This window comes from Rattus norvegicus, chromosome 10, assembly GCF_021556685.1.
Source record: "Rattus norvegicus strain SHRSP/BbbUtx chromosome 10, alternate assembly SHRSP_T2T, whole genome shotgun sequence".
NCBI classification, from domain to species: domain Eukaryota; kingdom Metazoa; phylum Chordata; class Mammalia; order Rodentia; family Muridae; genus Rattus; species Rattus norvegicus.
In genome coordinates, this window is record NC_141543.1 from 16,533,500 (window position 1) to 16,556,361 (window position 22,862).

At 48.0% G+C, this 22,862-nt stretch overlaps 1 protein-coding gene across 2 annotated transcripts; it reads left to right on the forward strand.

The window, feature by feature from the left end:
* Positions 1-1,917: 1,917 nt before the first annotated feature.
* Septin12 (septin 12) lies at positions 1,918-11,551 on the forward strand. Of its 2 annotated transcripts, NM_001100865.1 has the most exon segments (10): positions 1,968-2,016; positions 3,206-3,393; positions 6,166-6,291; positions 6,360-6,441; positions 8,096-8,233; positions 8,369-8,486; positions 8,576-8,671; positions 10,324-10,420; positions 11,062-11,113; positions 11,202-11,551. In NM_001100865.1, coding segments are annotated over 9 exon segments (1,071 nt in total). In that variant the 5' UTR covers positions 1,968-2,016; positions 3,206-3,233; the 3' UTR covers positions 11,404-11,551.
* The last annotated feature ends 11,311 nt before the right edge of the window (positions 11,552-22,862 follow it).

The window sequence follows — 22,862 nt, forward strand, 5'->3', positions numbered from 1 at the left end:
AATCATAAATTGAATAAAAAGTATGCAACGAGAATGTTTATGTGCATATCCATTAAGAGTGATTATCTGGCTAAACATTCATTGTCACAAGCTCAACAGGTTCATTGAAAGTTAAAAACCGGTCGACACCTCTGTCTCCTGCGCAGGATATGTGTCGGCCTGGAGATCCCCGTAATAGATCTCCGTAATAAACCTTGCCTTTGCTTATTACATCCAAAAAAAAGGGGGGGGGGCTGGAGAGATGGCTCAGAGGTTAAGAGCACTGACTGCTCTTCCAGAGGTCCTGAGTTCAATTCCCAGCAACCACATGGTGGCTCACAACCATCTGTAATGAGATCCGATGCCCTCTTCTGCTGTGTCTGAAGATAGTGACAGTGTACTTATATATACATAAAATAAATAAATCTTTAAAAAAAGAAAGTTAAAAACCATAGTTTTTGTGACTAAGGTATTATTGAAATTTTGTATAGATAAACACAGTCAATATGTTGTCTTCTGTCCTTGCGCCTATAATAAATCCTTGGTTCCCTTTTTATGACTTTTGGTTAATTGCTTTACAGCCTCCTGGAATGCCCTCTAGGTTGCAGATGTCTGCTTGCTGTCTCAGAAGCAATTACCTTATGAAACTTGAAGACTGTCAGAGTTCTCATTGCAGCTTTGACGTCAGAAAGGACTCAATAGCAGTCTTATTATAAAAGAACTTAATAATTACTAATATAATTTTAGAAGTTCTTATAAGATCATCATTTAGAATTAAGAAATCATCTATATTTATATAGCATCACCACAAGGCAGTACATCTTCCTTGTTCTGCAGAAAACTGCTCAAAAGGGTGGGCAATACCTAGCGACTGTTACATATATTTAATAATAACAGGAAAAGCATATCAATAGCAGGAATCTTTCCTCGTATGTAATCTCCTCGGCCTTGCTTAAAGATGCAAATCCGTCATAGACTGGTCCATGGTGGAACCATCTTAGGAAGATCATCTGCGAGCTTTTAGCTTTTCCTAGATGGCTCCTGAGAGGCTGTAAATGGTCTGTCGTGGGTGGTGGGAACCAAGCTTTGTCTTCTGCTAAAGCAACCAGTGTTCTTTAACAATAATAATAATTATTATTATAACAATTATAATTATTATTGTGTTATTCTATGTGTGTGGTTATTTTGCTTATATGTGTGTCCGTGCACCACATGTATGTGATGCCCTAGAAGGACAGAGAGGTTGTCAGATCCCCTAGGACTGCAGGTTTATGTAGTTGTGAGCCACCATGACTGGGAGCTGGGGATTTAACTTGGATCTTCTGCAAGAGCAGCCAGTCTGACTCTGAGCCATCTCTGAAGCCTCACCTTTTTTTTTTTTTTTTTTAGACAGGATCTAACTGTAAAACTGAAGGTGGCTTCAAGTTCACAATCCTCCTGCCTCAGCCTCTCAAGTCCTGAAATTTCAGGTGTGTTCCACCATGCCTTCTTCTCATCTAAAGTATACTGGTATAGGACATATACCTGTAAGGAGGAAACAACGTGCCTGCTTCTCCAGCTCGGCCACTTCCTCCCAGTGCGACCTTGAACTTCTCTTAACCTGAGATACAAACATAACTTCACAGGGTACAGATTACTTAGTATCCCAGGGCTCCTCAGTGTGTAGTTCTAGTTAGCCCACGGGAGTGTCAGCTTCTAGACAATGGCCAGAAAGCTAAGGCTCATAATTGGGAAGTAGAAACTGGGTTTTATCAACCTGGAGTCTTGATGAGGGAGCTGACTGGATGCCTGGGATCCCTCTCTATCTGGGGGCCTTGTGTGATTAGGTCAGGGTCATTGCCAGGTGTTGGGGTCAAGGGCTTAGGGAGCAGGAACAGGTAAGTCCCTGGCCTTAGCACCTCCTCCCTGAGGGGGAGGGGGTAGGTCACAGGAAGGAGGAAGGAGGCTGGGATTCTGTGGCTAACTGCCAGCCCTCCCCTCCCCCTCGGCGCAGCCTTGCCAGCTACTCCCAGCTCCCCCAAGGGAATCATCCACCAGGTGCTACATGAGCCAACTTCTCTTTCTCTGTGTCCTCTGCTGCTTGTCCACTGGTCCCTGCCCTTCTGCCCTTCTCCCTCCCAGGCTGTCTTCTCTGCCCATTGTAACCTATTTCTGACCTGTGTGTGCGTGAATGAGTGTGTGTGTGTGTGTGTGTGTGTGTGTGTGTGTGTGTGTGTTTCCTTCATTTGAGATCTGTCTCTGTCTCTGTCTCCTCATCTCTTCCAAGCCTTTTCTTTCTCTAGGGAAAGTGAAGGTTCTAGTTTTAAGCCCCTTCCCCAAGTTCCATATTGGGATATGAATAGCACTTTTCCTTTAACCGTGACTCTTTAAAGACTCCAATGTAGACATAAATACTAGGGTCTGAGTGGGAAGGTCATTGACACCTCATTATAAGGATGAGACAAGGGTAAATTTCTGAGACCAGCATATCTCAGGATGGGGACTGAACCCCCAACCCTTCAGCTGGGATCATGGAGACTCAGTCTTACGAGGGGATTTAGAACATAGCCAGAAGCAATACCCTCAGTCAGGGTTTGGAAGTGAGAACTCCCAGCCAGGTATGCTGGTAAACATTTATAATCCCAGCACTTAGGAAACTGAGGCAGGAGGATTACCACAAACTCAAGACTCTACGCTACATAGGGAGTTCCAGATTGGCTTAAACTACAGTATATAAGGCTTTGGGGCAGAATGGACTGGGGTGTAGCTTAATTGACAGAGTGTTTTTCCAGTGTATGTGAAGCCCTGGGTTCAATTCCCCAGCCTAAGACAAAACTGAGCATGACGGTACCTGTCTGTAAGCCTGACCTTTGCAGATGGAGTCAGGAGGATTAGTTTAAGGTTATCTTCAGCTACAGAGTGGATGGAGGTCAGCCTGGGCTACAAAAGACCTTTTCTTTCTTTCTTCCTTTCTCTCTCTCTTTCTTTCTTTCTTTCTTTTTGTTTTGTTTTGTTTTGTTTTGTTTGTTTTGAGACAAGTTTTCCCTGTTAACCCTGTCTGTCCTGGAACTCACTTTGTAGACCAGGCTAGTCTCAAACTCACAGAGATCCACTTGCCTTTTTCCAGAATTCTGGCATTAAAGGCATGCACTATCACCACCTAAGACCTTTTCTTAAAATTTTACTCAGAGTAGCCCCTCTGAGCCCAGCCATAGCAACACAACACTTCTCTCCAAAAATCTCCCAGCAACAGGCACCATTGTACCCTTGGCCCCATGGATGAGAGGCGAACACCCTCTCCCTGCTCTTCGAGGCCCTCCAGTCCCAGGACCCCACCCTGTGAGATGTTTGGTCCTGTGGGCATTGAGGCTGTGCTAGACCAGCTGAGGATCAAGGCTATGAAGACTGGGTTTGAGTTCAATATCATGGTGGTCGGTGAGTTAGGGGCAAAGCCACGGAGGGGAGGATGATGAGGGCGTCTCACCTGTCCTGGGCTCACTCAGTCTTCCGATCTGCAAGGGTGTCTAACCTAACAGCTCAAGGGAGAGCTGAAATTAAATATATGAGATGTTGAGCCCCTAGATACAAAATCATCCAGAACTGGATTGCCCCAGCCAAGGATAAAAGGTTGAAGGGCTGTCCAGATGCAGCGACCATGCATGACCTTGCCGTAGTGTTGGACCTGATTCAATAGGCGGCTCAGAACTCACAAAGTGGAAGGACAGAGTTCGTTTGCAAAAGTTTTCCTCCGTAGTGCATCTACACCTATATATGTATACACACACACACACACACACACACACACACACACACACACACACACGCATACATCAAAACAAAACAAAATGTTTTAAGAGAGAGAGGGATCTGGCCAGTGGTGGCACACACCTTTAATCCCAGCACTCCGGCCAACCTGGTCTACAGCTAGGGCTACACAGAGAAACAATGTCTCAAAGAAACCAAGTGTGTGTGTGTGTGTGTGTGTGTGTGTGTGTGTGTGTGTGTGTGTGTATGAGACAGACAGACAGACAGACAGACAGACTCTGAGAGTAAACTGGGGCTGTAACTCAGCTGGCAGACTGTCAAACGTGCATGGAGGCCTGGGTTCCGTCACTAGCACCACAGACACTGGCCATGGCGGGATATGCCTGTATTCCCAGCACTCAGGAAATGCAGTCAGGAAGAGTTCAAGTCTTCCTAAGTGACCTAGCCAGCTTGAAGCCATCCTAGGCTATATGACACACTGTATGGGGGGAGGGGGGGAGAGGGGCCTAGAGAAATGGCTCAGTGACTGAGAGCACTGTCTGTTCTTTCAGAGGACCTGGGTTCAATTTCTATCACCCACTTGACGGCTCACAACTGTCTGTCATTCTAGCTCTAGGGGCTTCAGTGTCCTCTTTCGGCCTCTGAGGTTGCTCCACATATGTGATACGTAGATTTTACATCAAATGTAAAATAAAAATAAACATTTTCCTCTAAAGAGAGAATAAACGACCAGAGGCTATAGATCTGTGATACTGTTACTTGCCAGCATCTGTAAGCAGCGGGTTCTATCCTAGCTAAAAAAAAAAAAAAAAAGCAGGAGGAATAATTCAGTAAAGTTCTTCCCACATAAGTGATGAAAACAGAGACTGAGCCGGCAGAACCTTTGTAGAAAGGCAAGGGCAGCAGCTCCTGCTTGCATTCCTAGCTGTGTGGAGGTGGAGAGCAGAGAGCTCTTGGGGCACACTAACGAGCCTAGCTGGGTCAATGAGCCCCAGGTTCCAGTAAAAGATCTCAAAAGCATAAGATGGGCCTGAGGAATGACACACAAAGGAGAATTTAGTCTTCACATGCAGCAACGTGCGCAAGCGTTCCCACTCAAATTGGCTTAGTTACTGTTCTGTCGCTGTGAAGAGACGACACGGCCAAGGAAACCCTGTTGTTGTTATGGTTTTGAGCTTTTTGTTTGTTTGTGTTGTATCCCAGTCTGGGGTTTCTACCATGCCTTGATCATTCAGCTCCTGGATAAAGGACACACACGCCTTAATGTTTACACTAAGCCTCAAGCAGCACAAGGGCTGGGCAGAGGCTACCCTTTCTGTCGCTCGACTTTCCTGTACATAATCCTGAGTTAGTGCTGCGTTCCATCTGGGCTCTCTTAACTCCAAGTGGTCAGCCCTCAGGGCCACCTTTTCATGACTCACCTGACCCCTGGCAACTTCTCCTCCACTGCCCCCCCATGTCCCTATGTCCCTTCTGCCAAGCTATTGGCGGTTGGCATCTTTACTTGTCAGAAACAACTTGGGGGCAGGTCACTTGGGTCTAAGTGCAGACTCTCTCTTCTCTGGGACAACCAGGTCTTGAGGAACAGTCTTAGCATTAGAATGCAAGCAGCACCAGGCCAGCCCACTACAGTTCCCCCTTCTTGTTCATTAAAAAGGCTCCTTCTCTTATAGTAACAGAATTATGAAAATTATTAAGTATGAATTACATTTAAAAGTCCAGTCTGGTTTTTTTTTTGCAATTTAGATGAGGTACTCTACCATCTCTCCTAGTTAATGAGTTTAAAATTTTATGCCTAAATCATCTTTGATTTTAATTTGTATTATCATCCTAAAAACATTTTTTAAAAATCTAGAGCATCTTCTTTAATGCTAAAACACACACATACACACACATACACACATACACACACATACACACACATACACACACATACACACATACACACACATACACACATATTAACACACATACATACACACATAAGCACATACATACACACACACATACACACACACATACACACACATACACACATACACACATACGCACACATACACATACATGCACACATACGCACATACATACACACACATACACACATACACACACACATATACACACATACATACACACATACACACATACACACACATACACACATACACACACATACACACATACACACACATACACACATACACACATACACACACATACACACATACACACATACACACACATACACACACACATACACACACATACATACACACATACTCACACATATACAGACATACACACACACACATACACACACATACATACACACATACTCACACATATACAGACATACACACACACACACACACTCGCAGACACGAGTAGTTTGAGATACATATCCTAACAAGCATACTGTGACCTCTATGTTCTGCATCTTAGGGCAGAGTGGGCTAGGCAAGTCCACCATGGTGAACACATTGTTCAAGTCCAAAGTATGGCAGTCACCTGCACCCAACCTGGATGTACCCATGCCACAAACATTGGAGCTGCACTCTGTGACCCACGGTGAGTGACCCCGCCTCCCCTCAGGGGCCCAGCTGGGGCCATAGCCTCCCATGTCTTTCCCTCTACAGTCATCGAGGAGAAGGGACTGAAGCTGAAGCTGACAGTGACAGATACACCTGGCTTTGGAGACCAGATCAACAATGACAAGTGGTGGGTCCTGGGGTGGGCAGCCCCTGTCCCTGCAAGGTCTGTGAAAACCCACCCTGGTGGGCAGTTTCCGTCTATATACCAGGATACTCCTCTTGCTCCCCAGACTGAAGCGTGTTGAGTACAGGTCTCGCCAGCTGTCTAGTACAGAGCTGGTGCTCAATAAAAGCACCAGAAATCCATCCCTCTGTAATCCCTGGGCTCTGCCAACTGAAGCAGAAGGCTCAGAGTTCAAGGCCAACCGGAGCCACAAGTCTTTCATCTCAAAAGAAAAAGGGAGACACAGATTGCGCATATAGCTTTGAGTTATAATTCAGCGTTAGAATGCCTCCACACACGTGTGAAGCCCTGGGCTCCATCTCCAGGAGCATAGTTGGTCAAGCTGTCATCAGATCTGTTGGAGTGTTGTGCTGACAAGAGCCCAGAGTAGGAAGGACTCTTGGGTAACTGGAGAAATGGCTCCTTCAGTAAAGTGCTTGTCTTGAAAACCTGAGGATCTGAGCTTAATCTCCAGATTAAGAAGGGGTGGGATTGGGGTTGGGGATTTAGTTCAGTGGTAGAGTGCTTGTCTAGGAAGCGCAAGGCCCTGGGTTCGGTCCCTAGCTCCGAAAAAAGAACCAAAAAAAAAAAAAAAAAAAGGGGGTAGGATTGGGGAGAAGCCAGGCATGGCTGTGCATTCCTGAGACCCCATTGCTAGGAAGGCAGACAGGAGGGTCCTAGGGCACTGCTAGCTGATCAGTCTAGCCTAAAATACAAGGTAAAGTCAGGTGAGGTAGTACCTGACTTTTGTTAGTTCTTTTTGAGACTTGGTCTCACTATGTAGTTCTGGTTGTCTTAGAACTTACTGTGTAGATCAGGCTGGCCTCAAACTCACAGAGATCCACATGCCTCTGCCTCCTGAGTGCTGGAATTAAAATATACACCACCATGCCCAGCCTAGGAGTCAAAGGCAGGTGGGTCTCTCTGAACTCAAGGACAGCCATACTTACATAGAGAGTTCTAAGTCAGGCAGAGCTGTGCAGAAAGCTCATGGAGAGCAACTAAGAAAGAGAGTCAAGATTGATCTCTTACCTCCACACACATGTACATACATGTGCACACACATACACACACACACACTCACACACACACACATACACACACACACACACACACACACACACATACACTCACCACACAAGATGACTCTTGTAGCCACCAGGTCACCAGATGAGAAATGGTGATGTCTTGAACCGTGCTGGTGACCAATTTGAAATTTAATGAGCAAGCGGATTTTATAGACGTATGATATATGTGCTAGATATATTAGTCTATGCATGTGTTAGTGCTGGAGAGTGAACAGAGGGTGTGATATGTTTTAGCAAACAGCTCCAGTTTTTGCTTTTTGTTCTGGGACTCAGTTTCCCTAAATTATCCAGGCTGGCTTTGAACTTATAATCCTCCTGCCTCAGTTTCTTGAAGAGCTAGGATGACAGGCCTATTGCAGAAGGCCCAGCCAATAAATGTTATTAATATGCCCGCTTTGTGGACAGGGGAGCTTAGACCTCAGTGGAGAGGCAGAGGTCTCTGTATATCTCTGTTCATGTAGATAGACCACCCAGAGGCCAGGAGATGGTGAGACCTGGGGGGTGGCACTGAGGGGACATCTTTGTCTCAGCTGGGACCCTATCCTGAGTTACATCAACCAACAGTACGAGCAGTATCTACAGGAGGAGCTTCTCATCACCCGCCAGCGCCACATCCCCGACACCCGTGTGCACTGCTGCGTGTACTTTGTGCCACCCACTGGCCACTGGTGAGGTGGCCCACTGGCTGCGGGGAGGGCCACTTGGATGGGGTAGGGATGTGAGAAGGATCCTTGACAGCAGCTTTGGGGCTGGCTTTCTTCCCTCACTCATCCACCCCGAGCCCTACTGTGACCGTCTTGTAGCCTACGGCCCCTGGACATTGAGTTCCTGCGACGGCTGTGCCGGACCGTGAATGTGGTGCCTGTGATCGCCCGGGCTGACAGCCTGACCATTGAAGAACGAGATGCCTTCAGGAGCAGGGTGATCTGGGCGCCCAAGGCAGAGTTGAGTCAGTGGGCAGGGAACAGAACAGGTTGGTGGGCTGAGGTCTTGTACCCTTGGTTCCCCAGATTCAGCAAAACCTGAAAAATCACTGCATCGATGTGTACCCGCAGCAGTGTTTCGACGAGGACATCAATGACAGACTCCTCAATAGTAAGATCCGGGTAAGAGGCTGTAGAAAGCGCAGAAGGCCGGCGACGCCAGCGGCGGCTTGACTTTTGCACTCATCCTTTCCATCTGAAAATTGCTCTCTCAAGGCCCTGGGTTCGGTCCCTGGCTCCGAAAAAAAAAGAAAAAAGAAAAAAAAATGTAAAATGTACAAGGGAGGCCAGGGATGATGTTATACCTATACCTCTGACATGTGTTCATGTCATACACACACACTCACAGACTCACAGCAAAATAAATGAGGAAAAAATTACAAATGTGCCAGACAGTGGCAGTGGCACACATCTTTAATCCTTACACTCGGGAGGCAGAGAGACAAGTGGATCTCTGAATTCAAGACCAGCCTGGTCTACAGAGCGAGTTCCAGGACAGCCAGGATTACACAGGGGAACCCTGTCTCAGAAGAAAACAAAACAAAAAGTTCCTGGTGTGGCGGCATAGGTCTGAAATCCCAGCACCCAGGAGGCGGAGGCAGGAGGATTGTGAATGCAAGGCCAGGCTGCGTTACATGTTACATTAGATAGGGCTGTCTAGAGATCCCTTATCTCAACAAACAGACCAAAGACTGGGGAGCTGACGAGTTTGAAGCTCTGCTTTCAACCACAAGCGAGTAAACAAGCATAGGACCTAGGAAACTTCTGTGGGGGTGGCCAGACAGTAATAGCTTAGATTCTGTGGGCCAGACAGTCTCTGGTGCAATTACTCGACCCTGCAGTTGTGTCCTGATTGCAGCCGCAGAGGAAAGAAAACAAATGGGCCTCCTCCTGTGCCAGTGAAATGACATATTTGTAGTGTGTGTGAAAGCCGGGGGCTTTGTCCCCATCACCACAGAAAAGAAACATCTGGGGTCCTTGGGAAGTAGCACAGAGGCACAAGTGTCTGCTATGCACAAGACCATGATTTTAATCTCCACCATTCCAAACAATAATAATAGAATAGAACAATTGTTTTTAAGTTGATGAAGGACGGCAGTGCCACCTGTGACCCTGTGACCCCAGTACTTGGGAGGTGGAAGCAGGAGGATCAGAAATTCAAGCTCATCCTCAGCTACATGAGTTCAAGGCCAATCTGGGAAGCATGAGATCCTATCTCAGAAAACACACTTTGTTTTCGTTTGTTGTTTGTTTGTTTGTTTGTTTTGAGACAGGATTTCTCTGTGTAGCCCTGGCTGTCCTGGAACTCACAGAGTAGACCAGGCTGGCCTTGAACTCATAAAGGTATGCCTGCCTCTGCCTCCCCAGTGCTGTGATTAAGGGTATGCACCACCACGACCTGCCTCCAAAACTGTACTATCCATGTGGGAGTTGCTAACACCACCACTTGATTGGGCTACTCTGCTAACACGTAACTCTGCCGGGCACTTCCCCATTGAACTGCTGTTCAAATACACAAATACACAGATATAGCATTTATGTACCTGTTTGATAGAGGGAGTGAGGGTACTGTGAACTCCAGTTGGTGTTTTGGGACTTCCTAGTGTTTTTAAACATGATTTATTTATTTTATTATGCATATTGGTGGTTTGCCTTCACATACGTCCATGGGAAGCTGTTGGATCTCCTGGAATTGGAGCCATCTCTCCATCCCTGGGACTTCCTAGTCTCACGTGCCCATGTCCTGCCTCAGAGTCTCTTCTCCTCTCTTTTAGGAGCAGATCCCTTTTGCTGTGGTCGGGGCTGACCGAGAGCACATAGTGAACGGGAGATGTGTCCTGGGCCGGAAGACCAAATGGGGCATCATCGAAGGTGAGTTTGGAAGCATAGCAGGCGTGCAGGGGGCAGGGGGTTGGAAACCAGGGCATACCCTACATCCATGGCATCCTACGACTGCCTCCCCTGGCATCTGCCCAAACCTGGAAGGCAACCGTGACTTGCCAAAACTTAGTGTAGCCCCACCATGTGCCTGGAAATAGGGTTTCCTTCTGCCTCGGCCTCTCAAGTACTGAGTTTGCAGGCCTCAACCACCTCAGCCAGCTCCCTGATTCATCATCACCATTATTAACAACAACACATGGAGCCAAGCACGTGGTAGCACATCCATAATCCTAGCATAGCAGAGGTAGAGGCAGGAGAATCAAGGCAAGGTCATGCTTGGCTACTTAACAAGATGAAAGCCAACCTGGGCTGGGACTCAAAGGAGGAAAAAGAATCATGAGTTTTGGTGTAGTGGTCATAGCATTATCTGTAATGAAGGAGAGGCTCACTAGTTTAGCAGCTGGTTGTAGGAACCAAGCAAAATGAATGAGTGAGTCAATGAATGAATGAATGAATGAATGAACCAAGAAGGAGGCGGTGGGAAAAGACAGGAGAGCCATGGCAATAGCGGGTCCCAGAAGGTACCATAACATGCAGCAGCTGTGTACTCTGAGAGTACGCATGTCTTGCAGTGGAGAACATGGCGCACTGTGAGTTTCTTCTCCTGAGAGACCTGCTCATCCGGTGAGGTGTGGGGCCACCTGTGATCGGGTGGCTGAAAAGGGGGCCCGGGACCACTGTGGCCCAGACTGACTTGCCTCCCCTCGTTCAGCTCCCATCTCCAGGACCTGAAGGACATCACCCACAATGTACACTACGAGAACTACCGGGTCCTCAGACTCAATGAGAGCCACGTGCTGCCCCGGGGGCCAGGCTGGGTGAACCTGGCCCCAGCCTCCCCTGGACAGCTGATGGCTCCGGGACCAGAAAAGGTCCGAAAGCGATCTAAGGATCCCAGGGATGATGAGTGCTGAGGGGCATGACCCCAAGCCTGCTAGGCTCCTCCCTTCCTCAGCAGCCAACTCCCAACACACACCCTAGAGCATCTATGTGAACCTGGAGTTGCTTTGTACAAAAAAGCTGTGCTTTGACAACTAAAGGGTTTGTAAACGAGTCCTCTGAGCCGGTGTGATATAAGAATATGGTTCTTGGGGCTGGGGATTTGGCTCGGTCGGTTGAATGCTTTGCATAAAGCCAGAAGCCCCAAGTTTGATCTCCATCACCAGGTGAGGCCAGGAAGAGAACTCACGTCTGTAATCTAAGCACTCAGGAGGAAAGAACAAGAGGGTAAGAATTCAAGGCTTCCCTCCACTGCATAGCCACTTTGAGGCCATTCTGGGCTGTAGTATAGAGTTTACTCGGTGTGTGTGTGTGTGTGTGTGTGTGTGTGTGTGTGTGTGTGTGTGTACGCGTGTATGTTCTTGGGCTGAAGATGTAGTTCAGTAGAACAGTACTTACCTTAGAATATGGTAAATATATATACATTTTTCACCTATTTATTATTGCTACTAAGAGGTTAAGACATATGTCCTCCCACATATATTTCAAATACGTATTTAAATTCTATATATTTAAATTTTAATTAAAATTAAAATTTATTAATTTAGTTACATTTAATTAAAATATTTAAATATATATATAATTCTATATAATTTTTTTTCATGACAGAGTTCCTCTGTGTAGCCCTGACCACACTGGAACTTTGTAGACCAGGCTGGCCTGAAATTCACAGAGATCCACCTGCTTCTGCCTCCTGAGTGCTGGGATTAAAGGCGAGCGCCGCCATGCCCAGCACTTACTATATTCGGATAACTGGTCCTCCTGCCAGTCTCTCTGTTGCCCAGATTTCCCGCCCATGCCACTACTCCTGCCTCTCTTTGAACAGTAAGAGACCAGAGACCCAAGGTAGGAAGAAGAGGTGCCCTACATCCTGTACCCCCTTTCCTCCTCCAGCTCCTCAGAGGAGCCCAGTTACCAGTCAGGCTCCTTCTGCTGTCGAGAGCTTTCACTGCTGGCCCAGGGGAAGACATGAAAACTTACTGCTGCCCTTCAGTGGTGCCCAGCGATGGGCTGACCTTTGTCTCCCCTGGATCTGAGTCACCAGTGTGATGCACCACCCTGGTTGGTGGGAAATTCCCAGGAGACAGGGCACTTTCCTCCTCCTCCTCAGTCTGCAAACCCGCAGGACATTGAAGGCAGTGTCAACCTTGTAACATTTGTCCAGACAAAACAAAGTGACATGCCCGCCACAGTCTGAGGTGGTGGACTGGAAACAAAAGTCACGCAGCCGGATGGAGTGTGGAGGCGGAGGGTCTGTGGCAGAGCCTACACTCCCACAGAACTCTCTGGAACTCTAGAAATAGATGGGCTGGGGGGGGGGGAGGGGGCTCAGGTCTTCGTTGAACAAGCATGAGGATTGAGTTTGAGCCCCCCAGCACCCATATAAAAACATCTGTCACCCCAGTACTGGGACCATGGTGCAGGGACAGACGGATGCATGGAGCACAGTGGCAGCCACTCTAACCCAGTCAGTGAGTTCCAGGTTCAGGGAGAGCCTGCCATACAAAACAAGGTGGAAAGGGACTAAGGAAGACACCTGACATCTACATCTCTCTCTCTCTCACACACACACACACACACACACACACACACAGCACACAGCACACATGCATATCAGACCTGCAGCTCATGGTGGAACACTTGTCTAACACACACAAAGCCATAAGTTTGATCTGTAACACTGAATGCAAGAAGGCAGAGACAGAGAAATGTGCTGAGGTACACAGATCCCACAGGTGGGGCTACTCCCTCAACCCAAGAACCTGAGGTGACACTCCATCCACATCTACAAGGAGTCAGGGGACACTCGGTAGCCAGAGTTAGCAATACCCCAGCTACGAAAGCCACACCTCCCGAGAGCACTTGATATTCCTGTAGAAGACCCAGGTTTGTTTCCCAGCACCCACTTATTGGCTAATGACTGTGTGTAACTCCAGTTCCAAAGGATCCAATGCCCTCTTCTGGCTTCTCAGGGCCCTGTACATCTGCACATACATACATGCGGGAAAACATTCATATACATCAAATAAAAATGAATCTTTTAAAAAGTAATACCTTCCATGAAGCCCTCTGTGCTGTTTTTCTTCTTCTTCTTCTCCTTCTTCTCCTTCTTCTCCTTCTCCTTCTCCTTCTCCTTCTCCTTCTCCTTCTCCTTCTCCTTCTCCTTCTCCTTCTCCTTCTTCTTCTTCTTCTTCTTCTTCTTCTTCTTCTTCTTCTTCTTCTTCTTCTTCTTCTTTTCTTTTTTCTTTTTTTCGGAGCTGGGGACCGAACCCAGGGCCTTGCGCTTGCTTGGCAAGCGCTCTACCACTGAGCTAAATCCCCAACCCCGCTGAGTTTTATGTTAACAAGTCATATGAGCAGAGGGAACATTAATTTAGAAAATGTCTCTGGAAGACTGGACTGCAGACAGGTTTGTAGGACCCTATAGACCAGGCTGACCATGAACGCAAAGATATCTACTTACCTCTGCCTCCAGAGTGTTAGGATTAAAGTCATGGGCCACCACACCAGTGCCTGTAGGGAATTTTCTTAATTGGTGATTGTTGGGGGAGGGCACAGTCCATTGTGGGTGGGGCCATTCCTGCGCTGGTACTGCTGAACGCTATGAGAAGCAGGGTGAACAAGCCAGAAAGCAGTACCCCTCTGTGACCTCTGCATCAGCTCCTGCCTCCTGGTTTCTGTCCTGCTTGAGTTTCTGCCTTGGCTTCCTTCAGTAGACTGTAATTCAGGATATGTAAACCAAATAAACCTTGTAGGGCTAATCTCTTGTGCTATGTGTAAAAGAATTCACGAGTCAATAAAGAACTGAATGGCCAATAGCAAAGCAGGAGAGAATGGGCAGGACATCAGGCAGAAAGGGGGGAGGGGGAGGAGAAAGGGAGAGGGGAGGGTAGAGGGGAAAGGGAAAGAGGGAGAAGACTCAGAGGAAGTTGAGTGTATGAAACTGAGGGGAGGTAACTAGCCACATAGCAGACATAGAGTAGTACAAATGCGTTAATATAAGTTAAGAGCTAGTTGGGGAGCAAGTCTAGCTTAAATCCATAAGCATTCACAGTAATAAGCCTCCATGTCATTATTCAAGAACTGGGGTGGATGTCAAAAGCCCCAGTGGTTACAACCCCCCCCCCCCCCCCGAGTTGCTTCTGATCATGGTGTTTCATCAGAACAACAGAAATCCTAACTAGGACACCCTAATTTTAAAAGAAAAAAAGTTGAAACCGAGTCTCACGTAGTCCAGGCTGACCTCAAACTGACCGAAAATGGCCTTGAACTTGTGATCTTCCTGACTCTGTCCCCACACAGTAGGATCACAGACCTGAGCCACCACATCCAGTTCATGTAGCGCGAGGGATCAAACCCAAGGCTTTGCGCATTCCCAGGATTCCCCCACCCCCACCCCAATGTCCGCAGGCCTTGCTGCGTGAGCCCTGTGGTTTGTCTCCTCCTCAGCCCCCTGCACTGGGGATCTGTGGGAGAGCAGAGGTTGCTCCACTTCATCCCCGCGTCTCACACACGGCGGTTGCTCAGCGAGCAACGACCCCCATATTGCTGTTTATCTAGCCGTGTGCTCAGTGAATTCGCAAACCTGCCCTTCCATCCCTGCCCTTGGCTGACCCCAGGCTTAGGGAACTTCTGTCCCCAGGGCTCTGTGGACACACATCACTCACAACCTCCGTCTCACAGGTGGACTGTTGCCACACAGAGGTTGAGACATCGACCCAGGGAACAATAGACTCTGAAGCTTCAGATGAGCTTCGGGCAACCTGGCAAAACTCACTGCATTTCAAGAGCACACGCCCTTTGGCTCGGCGATTGCATTTCTAGGAACGGGTATTACACAGAATGCGGCTGGTCACAATGTCAGCACTACTCCATCGGTCTTGTGGTAGGAGGGGGGCAGGCTGTTGGGCACCTCCTAGATACCAGCACTAACTTCCCTGTTTTGACAACTGAAAATTAACCAGGACATGGCCACAGGTCCCCTAGAGGGAGACGCATGTGTAAAGTATATCCTCCCAGATTATCGGGTGTAACAAAGGGCGGGAAACAGTCCGTCTGTGCAAGGACAGGCTATGTGGATTGGTAACCCGTCAGCAAAAATAACACAATAGTCGCTGGGCCAAAACAAGGGTTTCAGCTGGACATAGAAGAAGGGGACATTTGGACTCCAGCTTTAATTTGTGCTGTTTTGGGGTTTTGAAACAGAACCTCACAATGTCATCCAGGATAGCTTTGAAATTGCAGAAAACCTCCCAACATGAGTGGCGTGAGGCAACACGGCCAGTGTGCAGCTTCTTGTTTTGTTTTGCTTTTTAAGTTTTTTTTTTTTTTTTTTTTTTTTTCGAGACAGGACTGCTCTGTGCAGCCCTGGCTGTCCTGGAACTCCCTCTGTAGATCAGGCTGGCCTTGAACTCAAGAGATCTGGCCACAGGCCTCTGTCACCACTGCCTGGACAATGTACAATTCTTTATTTATTGGGTTTTCGAGACAGTGTTTCTTCATGTGGCCCTGGGTATCTTGGAATTCTCTGGTAGCTGTAGACCAGGCTAGCCTCGAACTCTCAGTAATCAACCTGCCTCACTGTCCCAAGTACTAGGCCTGCTCCACCACCCCGGGCTGTGTGCTATTTATTTATTTATTTATTTATTTATTTATTTATTTATTTATTTTTTAAACTAGACTTTTTTTTAAGATGTTTTATTTATTTTATGTATATGAGTGGTCTATCTACACCTGCCTGTCAGAAGAGGGCATCAGATCTCATTACAGATGGTTGTGAGCCACCATGTGGTTGCTGGGTTTTGAACTCAGGACTTCTGGAAGAGCAGTCAGTGCTCTTAACCGCTGAGCCATCTCTCCAGCCCGTGTGCAATTTAACATACGGATCAATAGATGGTTGTGAGTGAACGTTCCCGTTCATCAATATGGATACTGTGGCTCAGAACGGACAAAAGGCGTATAGGCAGCCTGGAGAATGAATCTCTTTCTCAGAAAAAGTTCAAAGAAGTGCAGCCCAAACCAAGGAGCTCCGGGAGCTTCCTCCTGCAGGCAGCGGCGCGCGCAGCAGTCTGGGAAATGTAGTTCTGTCACTGGGCCACCCTAAGCCCGCCACTTCCGTTAAGGGAGCCTTAAAGCAGGACACTAGGGGCTGGGGATTTAGCTCAGTGGTAGAGCGCTTACCTAGGAAGCGCAAGGCCCTGGGTTCGGTCCCCAGCTCCGAAAAAAAGAACCAAAAAAAAAAAAAAAAAAAAAAAAAAAAGCAGGACACTAGAGGGGATCTCAGGTTAAAACAACTGGAAACAGAAGTAGACAGACAGAACCTGGGCAGACCTTCTGTTCCCTAAGGTTAAGTCCCGGGAATTCTATTGTGGTCAACTTGCTGGTGACTTAGAGGCAGGGTGAAGGAGATAGGGCCAGGCCTTAGGATGCTGGGTTAGTTCTGGGAACTAAACTAACCTGGGGCTAAAGTAAACGTTTCTGTCTCTGGATTTCTTGCATGCCCTTCCTACTTCAGTGCCTAAGGAGTTCTAGCTGCTCTTCACCTGTACAGATAACCACAGTTTTACCAAATTAGGTGATGGGTTTTCTTTTAAACAGGTTTCACGTATTCCAGGCTGCCCCAAATTCAACAGTTGATGACCTTGAACTTGGCGGGTGTGAACGCATGTACCTGTGTGAGGATGTGTGCATGAAGGGGAGGCCTTTGTTTCCTGTAAGTAGTGTGCATCAGGAGCCATCTACGTTGTTTTTGCTTTGGCCTGGGACTTGTCCAGAAGGCTGGGAATGCTGGACACCGTTCGCCAGGTGTCCACCTGTCTCTACCACCCCAGTCTTGGGATTGCAAGTATAGGCCACCATGCCTGGCCTTTTCTGTTTTAACATGGATCTGGGAATCAAACTCAGTTTTTCATGCTTTCATGGTGTGGTGGTTTGAATATGCTTGGCCCGTGGGAAGTGGCACTATTATGAGGTGTGGCCTAGTTGGGGGAAGTATGTCACTGTAGGGGTGGGCTTGGAGATCCTATGCTCAAGCTCCATCCAGTGTGGAAGAGACCTTGACTGCATTTTGGATCAAGCTCCTTCGACTGGATGCTGTAATACTTCCCGCCATGATGATAATGGACTGAAGCTCTGAAACTGTAAGCCAGCCCCAATTAAATGTTTGCCTTTATAAGAGTTGCCTTGGTCACGGTACCTCTTCGTAGCAATGAAACCCTAAGACACATGGTGATCACTTTAGCAAACGAATCTTTATGAAACAAAGTTAGAATTGGCTTAATAGCCAGGCATACTGGTGCAGGAATTTAGTACAGCACTCAGGAAGCAGGGACAGATGGATCTTTGAGTTCAGGGACAGCCTGCTTTACAAATACAGCTCCAGTCATGCCAAGGCTACATAGTGGGACCATGTCTCAAAAAAATTTTTTTTAAACAGATTTAAGCCCATGGGTTAGTAGAAAGGCACTCAGGGAGACCACATGCCTGGGTGTGAGATTCTCAAGGTAGAGTCATATTTAAGTGTCTTAGTGGGAACCATATACAGTTTTAGTAGTAGCTTTTGAAATTATGCTGTCCAAAGTTATTCTAAAGAACTTTTTCATGAACGGAACCATAGAGTGGTTCTTGAGGTACATGGGCCTTGGATAGGATTACAGTCTAATAAGGGAAAGCCATGGGTCACAAAGTTGCACAAGGAAGACAAAACATGGTCTTTATTGTAAGCAGAGTGGGCTTATGACGTTGCACATTTATGGTTGTCATGTATGCCTCCAGCGTGGCTCATTGCTCTTTTAGTGTGTTTCTTTGAACTATCTGTATGGAAGGAATATTGTCACGTAGGTGATCAGCACAGCATTTATTTTTTTAATTGCACTGGGTCCTTGCCTCTGTCTCTGGGCTTCCATGCCGAGCTCAGGATGAGAAGTGGAAACAGGCAGAACAGGATCTGTGAAGTGTTGGAGCTCACTGAGGACTCATGGGAACTGACCTGAGAGACCACTCTTTCTGGAGAGATGGTGGCTAATTAGCATATATCTCTCACTTTTGCTTTGCCGCTGACAACTTGTTACCCGGACTGAGCAGTCATTCTCCTCCGTCATCCTCAGGAGCAGCTGGAACCAAAGGTCTGGGCCATTATCCCCAGCTTATTTGCAAGTTTTACTTTGAAAACACTCTTTGGAAATGAGACTCTCAAAGAGGCATTTTCTTTTTTTAAGTGAGTACACTGTAGCTATCTTTAAACACACCAGAAGAGGGCATCAGCTCCCATTACAGATGGTTGGGAGCCACCATGTGGTTGCTGGGAATTGAACTCAGGACCTCTGGAAGTGCAGTGCTCTTAACCGCTGAGCCATCTCTCCAGCCCTATTGTCTATTCCTTGAGAACATACCTGCTGGGAATAGGAAAACCCCCTTGCCCTGTATTCCATCCGCAGGGATACATAGCCTCTTCAACAGCCTCCTTGCCTCTGCACAGTGGTCCCTAGCAAGAAGAGTCCCTTGTGAAGCCAAACACTTGTTTTTCTCTTCGTTTGGATCCCTCCATTCTAAGGAAGCCTTGAAAGAATGAAAGCTTCCCTTCTGAAAATAGTTAAAATTATCTAGGGGTACAAATATTTCCTCTCTTCCTGACAGTATCTTTTCCTTCCCCCACTTTGCCGTGTATTTATTCCCGGTGCCATCCGTGACCGAATCATTTTATATGCTCCTTTGTATATATAGATACAAGTTACAAGTATACCAATGTGTATGTACCACAAAACTTAGAAATGGATGTCCAAAATAATAGGGACTCACTAAAGAAATGGGGCTGGAGATGTAACTCAGACAGCAGACACAAAGCTCTGGGTTTGATACCCAGCACCCTTCAGACAGGGTATGGTAGAGCTTGTTAGCACTTATAAGGTCAGGGCTGAAGGATCAGAAGTTCAAGACTATCCTTGACAACATAGCGAGTTTGAGGCCTGCATAAGTTGCATAGACCATCTTTTGGGCTGGGGGATTGACGTGTATGCTGTTAATCCTGGTACTTAGGAGGCAGAGGCAGGACGACCTTGGTGAGTTCTCCCTGTTCTACAGACTGAATTCCAAAACAGCCAGGGTTACTAGACTCTCAAAACAAATAAATAGCAAATTTTCAAGGTTTCTTCCGTCACAATTGTTCTGTCCAGCTCAGGAATGGATGAAATGGAGAGTGGGTGAGTGACTTAGCAACGGAACTACATTACCCACAAGGCATGCTGTGGATCAGCCTATAAAACAAAGGCTACATTACCCACTGTGCGGGACATGATACTGCCCACTAGGCCTCATGCAGCATCGTGTTGTAGGCAGTGCAGTTCTTTTCATGGGCTGAGCTGGCTGTCGGGCCTAGAATTGAGGTCCCTGGACAGGCATTTTGGGCAAGGTAGGCAGTCTTCTTGCTATTGGCTGAGTGAGCTGCGGAAGGTGGTGCCATGACATCTTTCCCACGTCTGATAGGCTGTACAAGGAAGATTTGACCCACGCCAGCTTCATGTGTCCCTAGTGTACAGAGCAGGATGCGCGGAGACCAGAGCCTGACAACAAGGCATGATGCTCTCTCTCCACAGTCCAAACTTCTCCAGCCAGCCACACTTCTGATGCTGCCACTCAGTGCGGCAACCCTGACCCCAATCTGTTTGGACCACCTTTTTTGTGACCACCATGAGGACATTGCAGAAGAACCTTCACTGTACCCAGGAGACAGAGCAAGGAGGAGGGAGCATGTGTCTCCTGCACTATAGGCCCCATAGCCTGGTGGCTTCTCTAACTGAAACCACTTACAGTTCAGTCAAGATGTTGGTAAGGGATGGCTGCCTCCACAGGACCTGGTGAAGAATCCATCCCCATTTCCAGTCGCAGGCAGCTATTAATGTCCCCTGAGCTGAGCCCCATGACACCTTCGTTTTATAACTCCCCCTCCCAAGACAGGGTTTCCCTGTGTGGCCCTGGTTGTTCTGGAATTCATTTTGTTGATTAGGCCTTTAACTCTGCCTGTCTCTGCCTCCCGAGTGCTGGGATTAAAGGTGTACAGCACCACACCCAGCTTTAAAGCCGTGCTCTGAGGTGTGAGGGGGCATGGGTTTGAGGGGTCCTCTGCAGTGCTCTCTGGTGGGTGTTTACAATATGGGGCGTGTGTAACTGCCCCGTGACTGCTGCACACCCAGCACTCCCTCCTTCCAGCCATTCTAAAAGGAAAATGTGGGGCTTGCTCTGGAGTCAGTGGAGAATTGGGTGAGTTTCAGGTCCTTTTTGCCAGATTCAGAGCGGCTCTGTAGATCTTGTGCTCCTGAGGAAACTAGGGGTTCCTGAGGTGGGGAGCCCAGGCTGCCTTGTCCTGTCCTCCAGGCCTCACTGGCCTGTAAGGTGAACTGCTGTGGTCAGTCCATACCCATGCTTGATGGAGTAGCTGAGTGCTGAAGTAGACACCTTATTAGCAGTTACTGAAATCAGGAGACAGTTATGGAAGCTGTGGAATTGTGGAATTCTGGGTGTTAGATCCAGATAGTATGTCTGTTACTGGTGACTGAACACATATTTTTAAAAATATGTCGTGTGTGTGTGTGTGTGTGTGTGTGTGTGTGTGTGTGTGTGTGTGCAGGGGGTGTGGGCTCCTGTGTACATGTGGAGGCCAGAGGGTGGCTTGTTGGTTGTCTCCATGCAGGGTTCAGGCAGGAGACACAAGTTCCCAGAGTCAGCAGCCAATGCCTTACCTGCTGAGCCCTCCGGGCCCAGGGTCATTCTGGTGTCTCATTGTGTTGTTGCCCGCCCCGCTCTTTCACCATCACGCATGACCCAGGCTTGTTACTTGGTTCCCTTCACTCTCATAATAAATGCCAGCCCTTGTCATGACCCATGTGTGGTGTGTGGTGTAGCCTTTCCTCCTGGGCCAGCCTCTAGGGCTCTCGGGCTGCACGTGGAGACAGCAGAGGCACCCAGACCCTCTCTGCCCATGAACTAACAGAGCCCACACCACTCACTCAGCTCTAGTTCATGTCCCTGCTGGTGCCACAGGGCACAGACTGATGGGCATTTGCCATTTCTTGGGTTCTCATGTGGAGCCTGCCCTCCCTCTTCCCTGGGACCCTTCCTTCTTCCTGTTTGGACTTCTCTACCTCATGGCCTTGTCATCCGGTCCTATGAGGTGACCCTCGAGACTCCACCTTCAGAGTCTTTGTACTTATTCTTAGCCCCTTTGACTTTCTGCATGATCTGAGACACAGTGGATGTTGCCCAGGTGGTGAACGTGGCTTTGGGCTGATTTGCTTGCCCACCACCATCCTGCGGCTTTCCTGAAAGCCAGTGATTCCCAGGCACAGTTTCTTTTCTTTTCTTTTTTTTTTTTTCCGGAGCTGGGGACCGAACCCAGGGCCTTGCGCTTGCTAGGCAAGAGCTCTACCACTGAGCTAAATCCCCAACCCCAAATAGTTTCTGCATCATTGCCCAGCTTCCCTCTCCCTCCTGTTATTATTATTTTTTTCGGAGCTGGGGACCGAACCCAGGGCCTTGCGGTTGCTAGGCAAGCGCTCTACCACTGAGCTAAATCACCAACCCTTCCAGGCGCAGTTTCAACTGCAGCAGAGTTTATTTTCTATCACTGTGAGTCATTCTCAACAAGCCTTGTAACTAACATTATGTGGGTTAGGGACAGTGGGCACCTTTGCTCTCCACAGTCAGTGGTTGAAGTAAAGGCTGCTGGGCAGAGGTGGAGTCATGCTGCCCTGGAGTTCAAGCAAGGGCATCGGCACCTGGGCAGAGCAGCCTGGCTCCCACCTACAGGGAGGCTGCCTGTGGCCTTGGTAGAGGCCTGACTTGCATGTGGCTTCTAAAGGACATGTCTTGGGGTTGGGACGGATGGTGGCATCCCTGTGGACAGGATTGTGTAGGCTTAACACTGGCTCCCAGTGGCCTGCCATGGACCTGCCCTTTGTGTGGCTCACAGCTTGACACTGAGACTCCTGCCTATCCTCAGAGGCCAGGCAGCTGGCAGTACCACTCCACCTGAATGCTAAGACATCTGGTAGGTGCCAAGTCTCCTGCCATGCCACCTGAACCCTGCCTCAGTAATGGCTTCTCGCTCTTTCACAGAGCAACCAGGGGAAGACTCTTGAGAGATGAGGTGGTAGGAGATCCAAGGGGTTGAGAAAGCAGGTACAAAACAGTCCTAAAGATGGAGTCTACGAGGTGGTTGTAGGGGGGCAAGCTTGCAAAGTAACCAGGTGGAGGAAGCGCAAGTGTCCGGGAGGCCCGGGTACACAGCTGCTATTGGGTACCCAGGGAGGGAGACGGGGTACCATTGCATTTCATACAGTGTTAGAATTCCCAGGAAGAATGGCATTCCATTCAGACTAGC

Bases quoted from the DNA above. Each gene is read 5' to 3' on its own strand.
- Septin12 (XM_087573344.1), top strand. From the start codon at position 3,234: ATGGATGAGAGGCGAACACCCTCTCCCTGCTCTTCGAGGCCCTCCAGT. The intron at 8,234-8,368 runs GTGAGGTGGCCC...ACCGTCTTGTAG, and splicing joins GTGCCACCCACTGGCCACTG to CCTACGGCCCCTGGACATTG. The intron at 8,487-8,575 runs GTGATCTGGGCG...TTGGTTCCCCAG, and splicing joins GAGATGCCTTCAGGAGCAGG to ATTCAGCAAAACCTGAAAAA.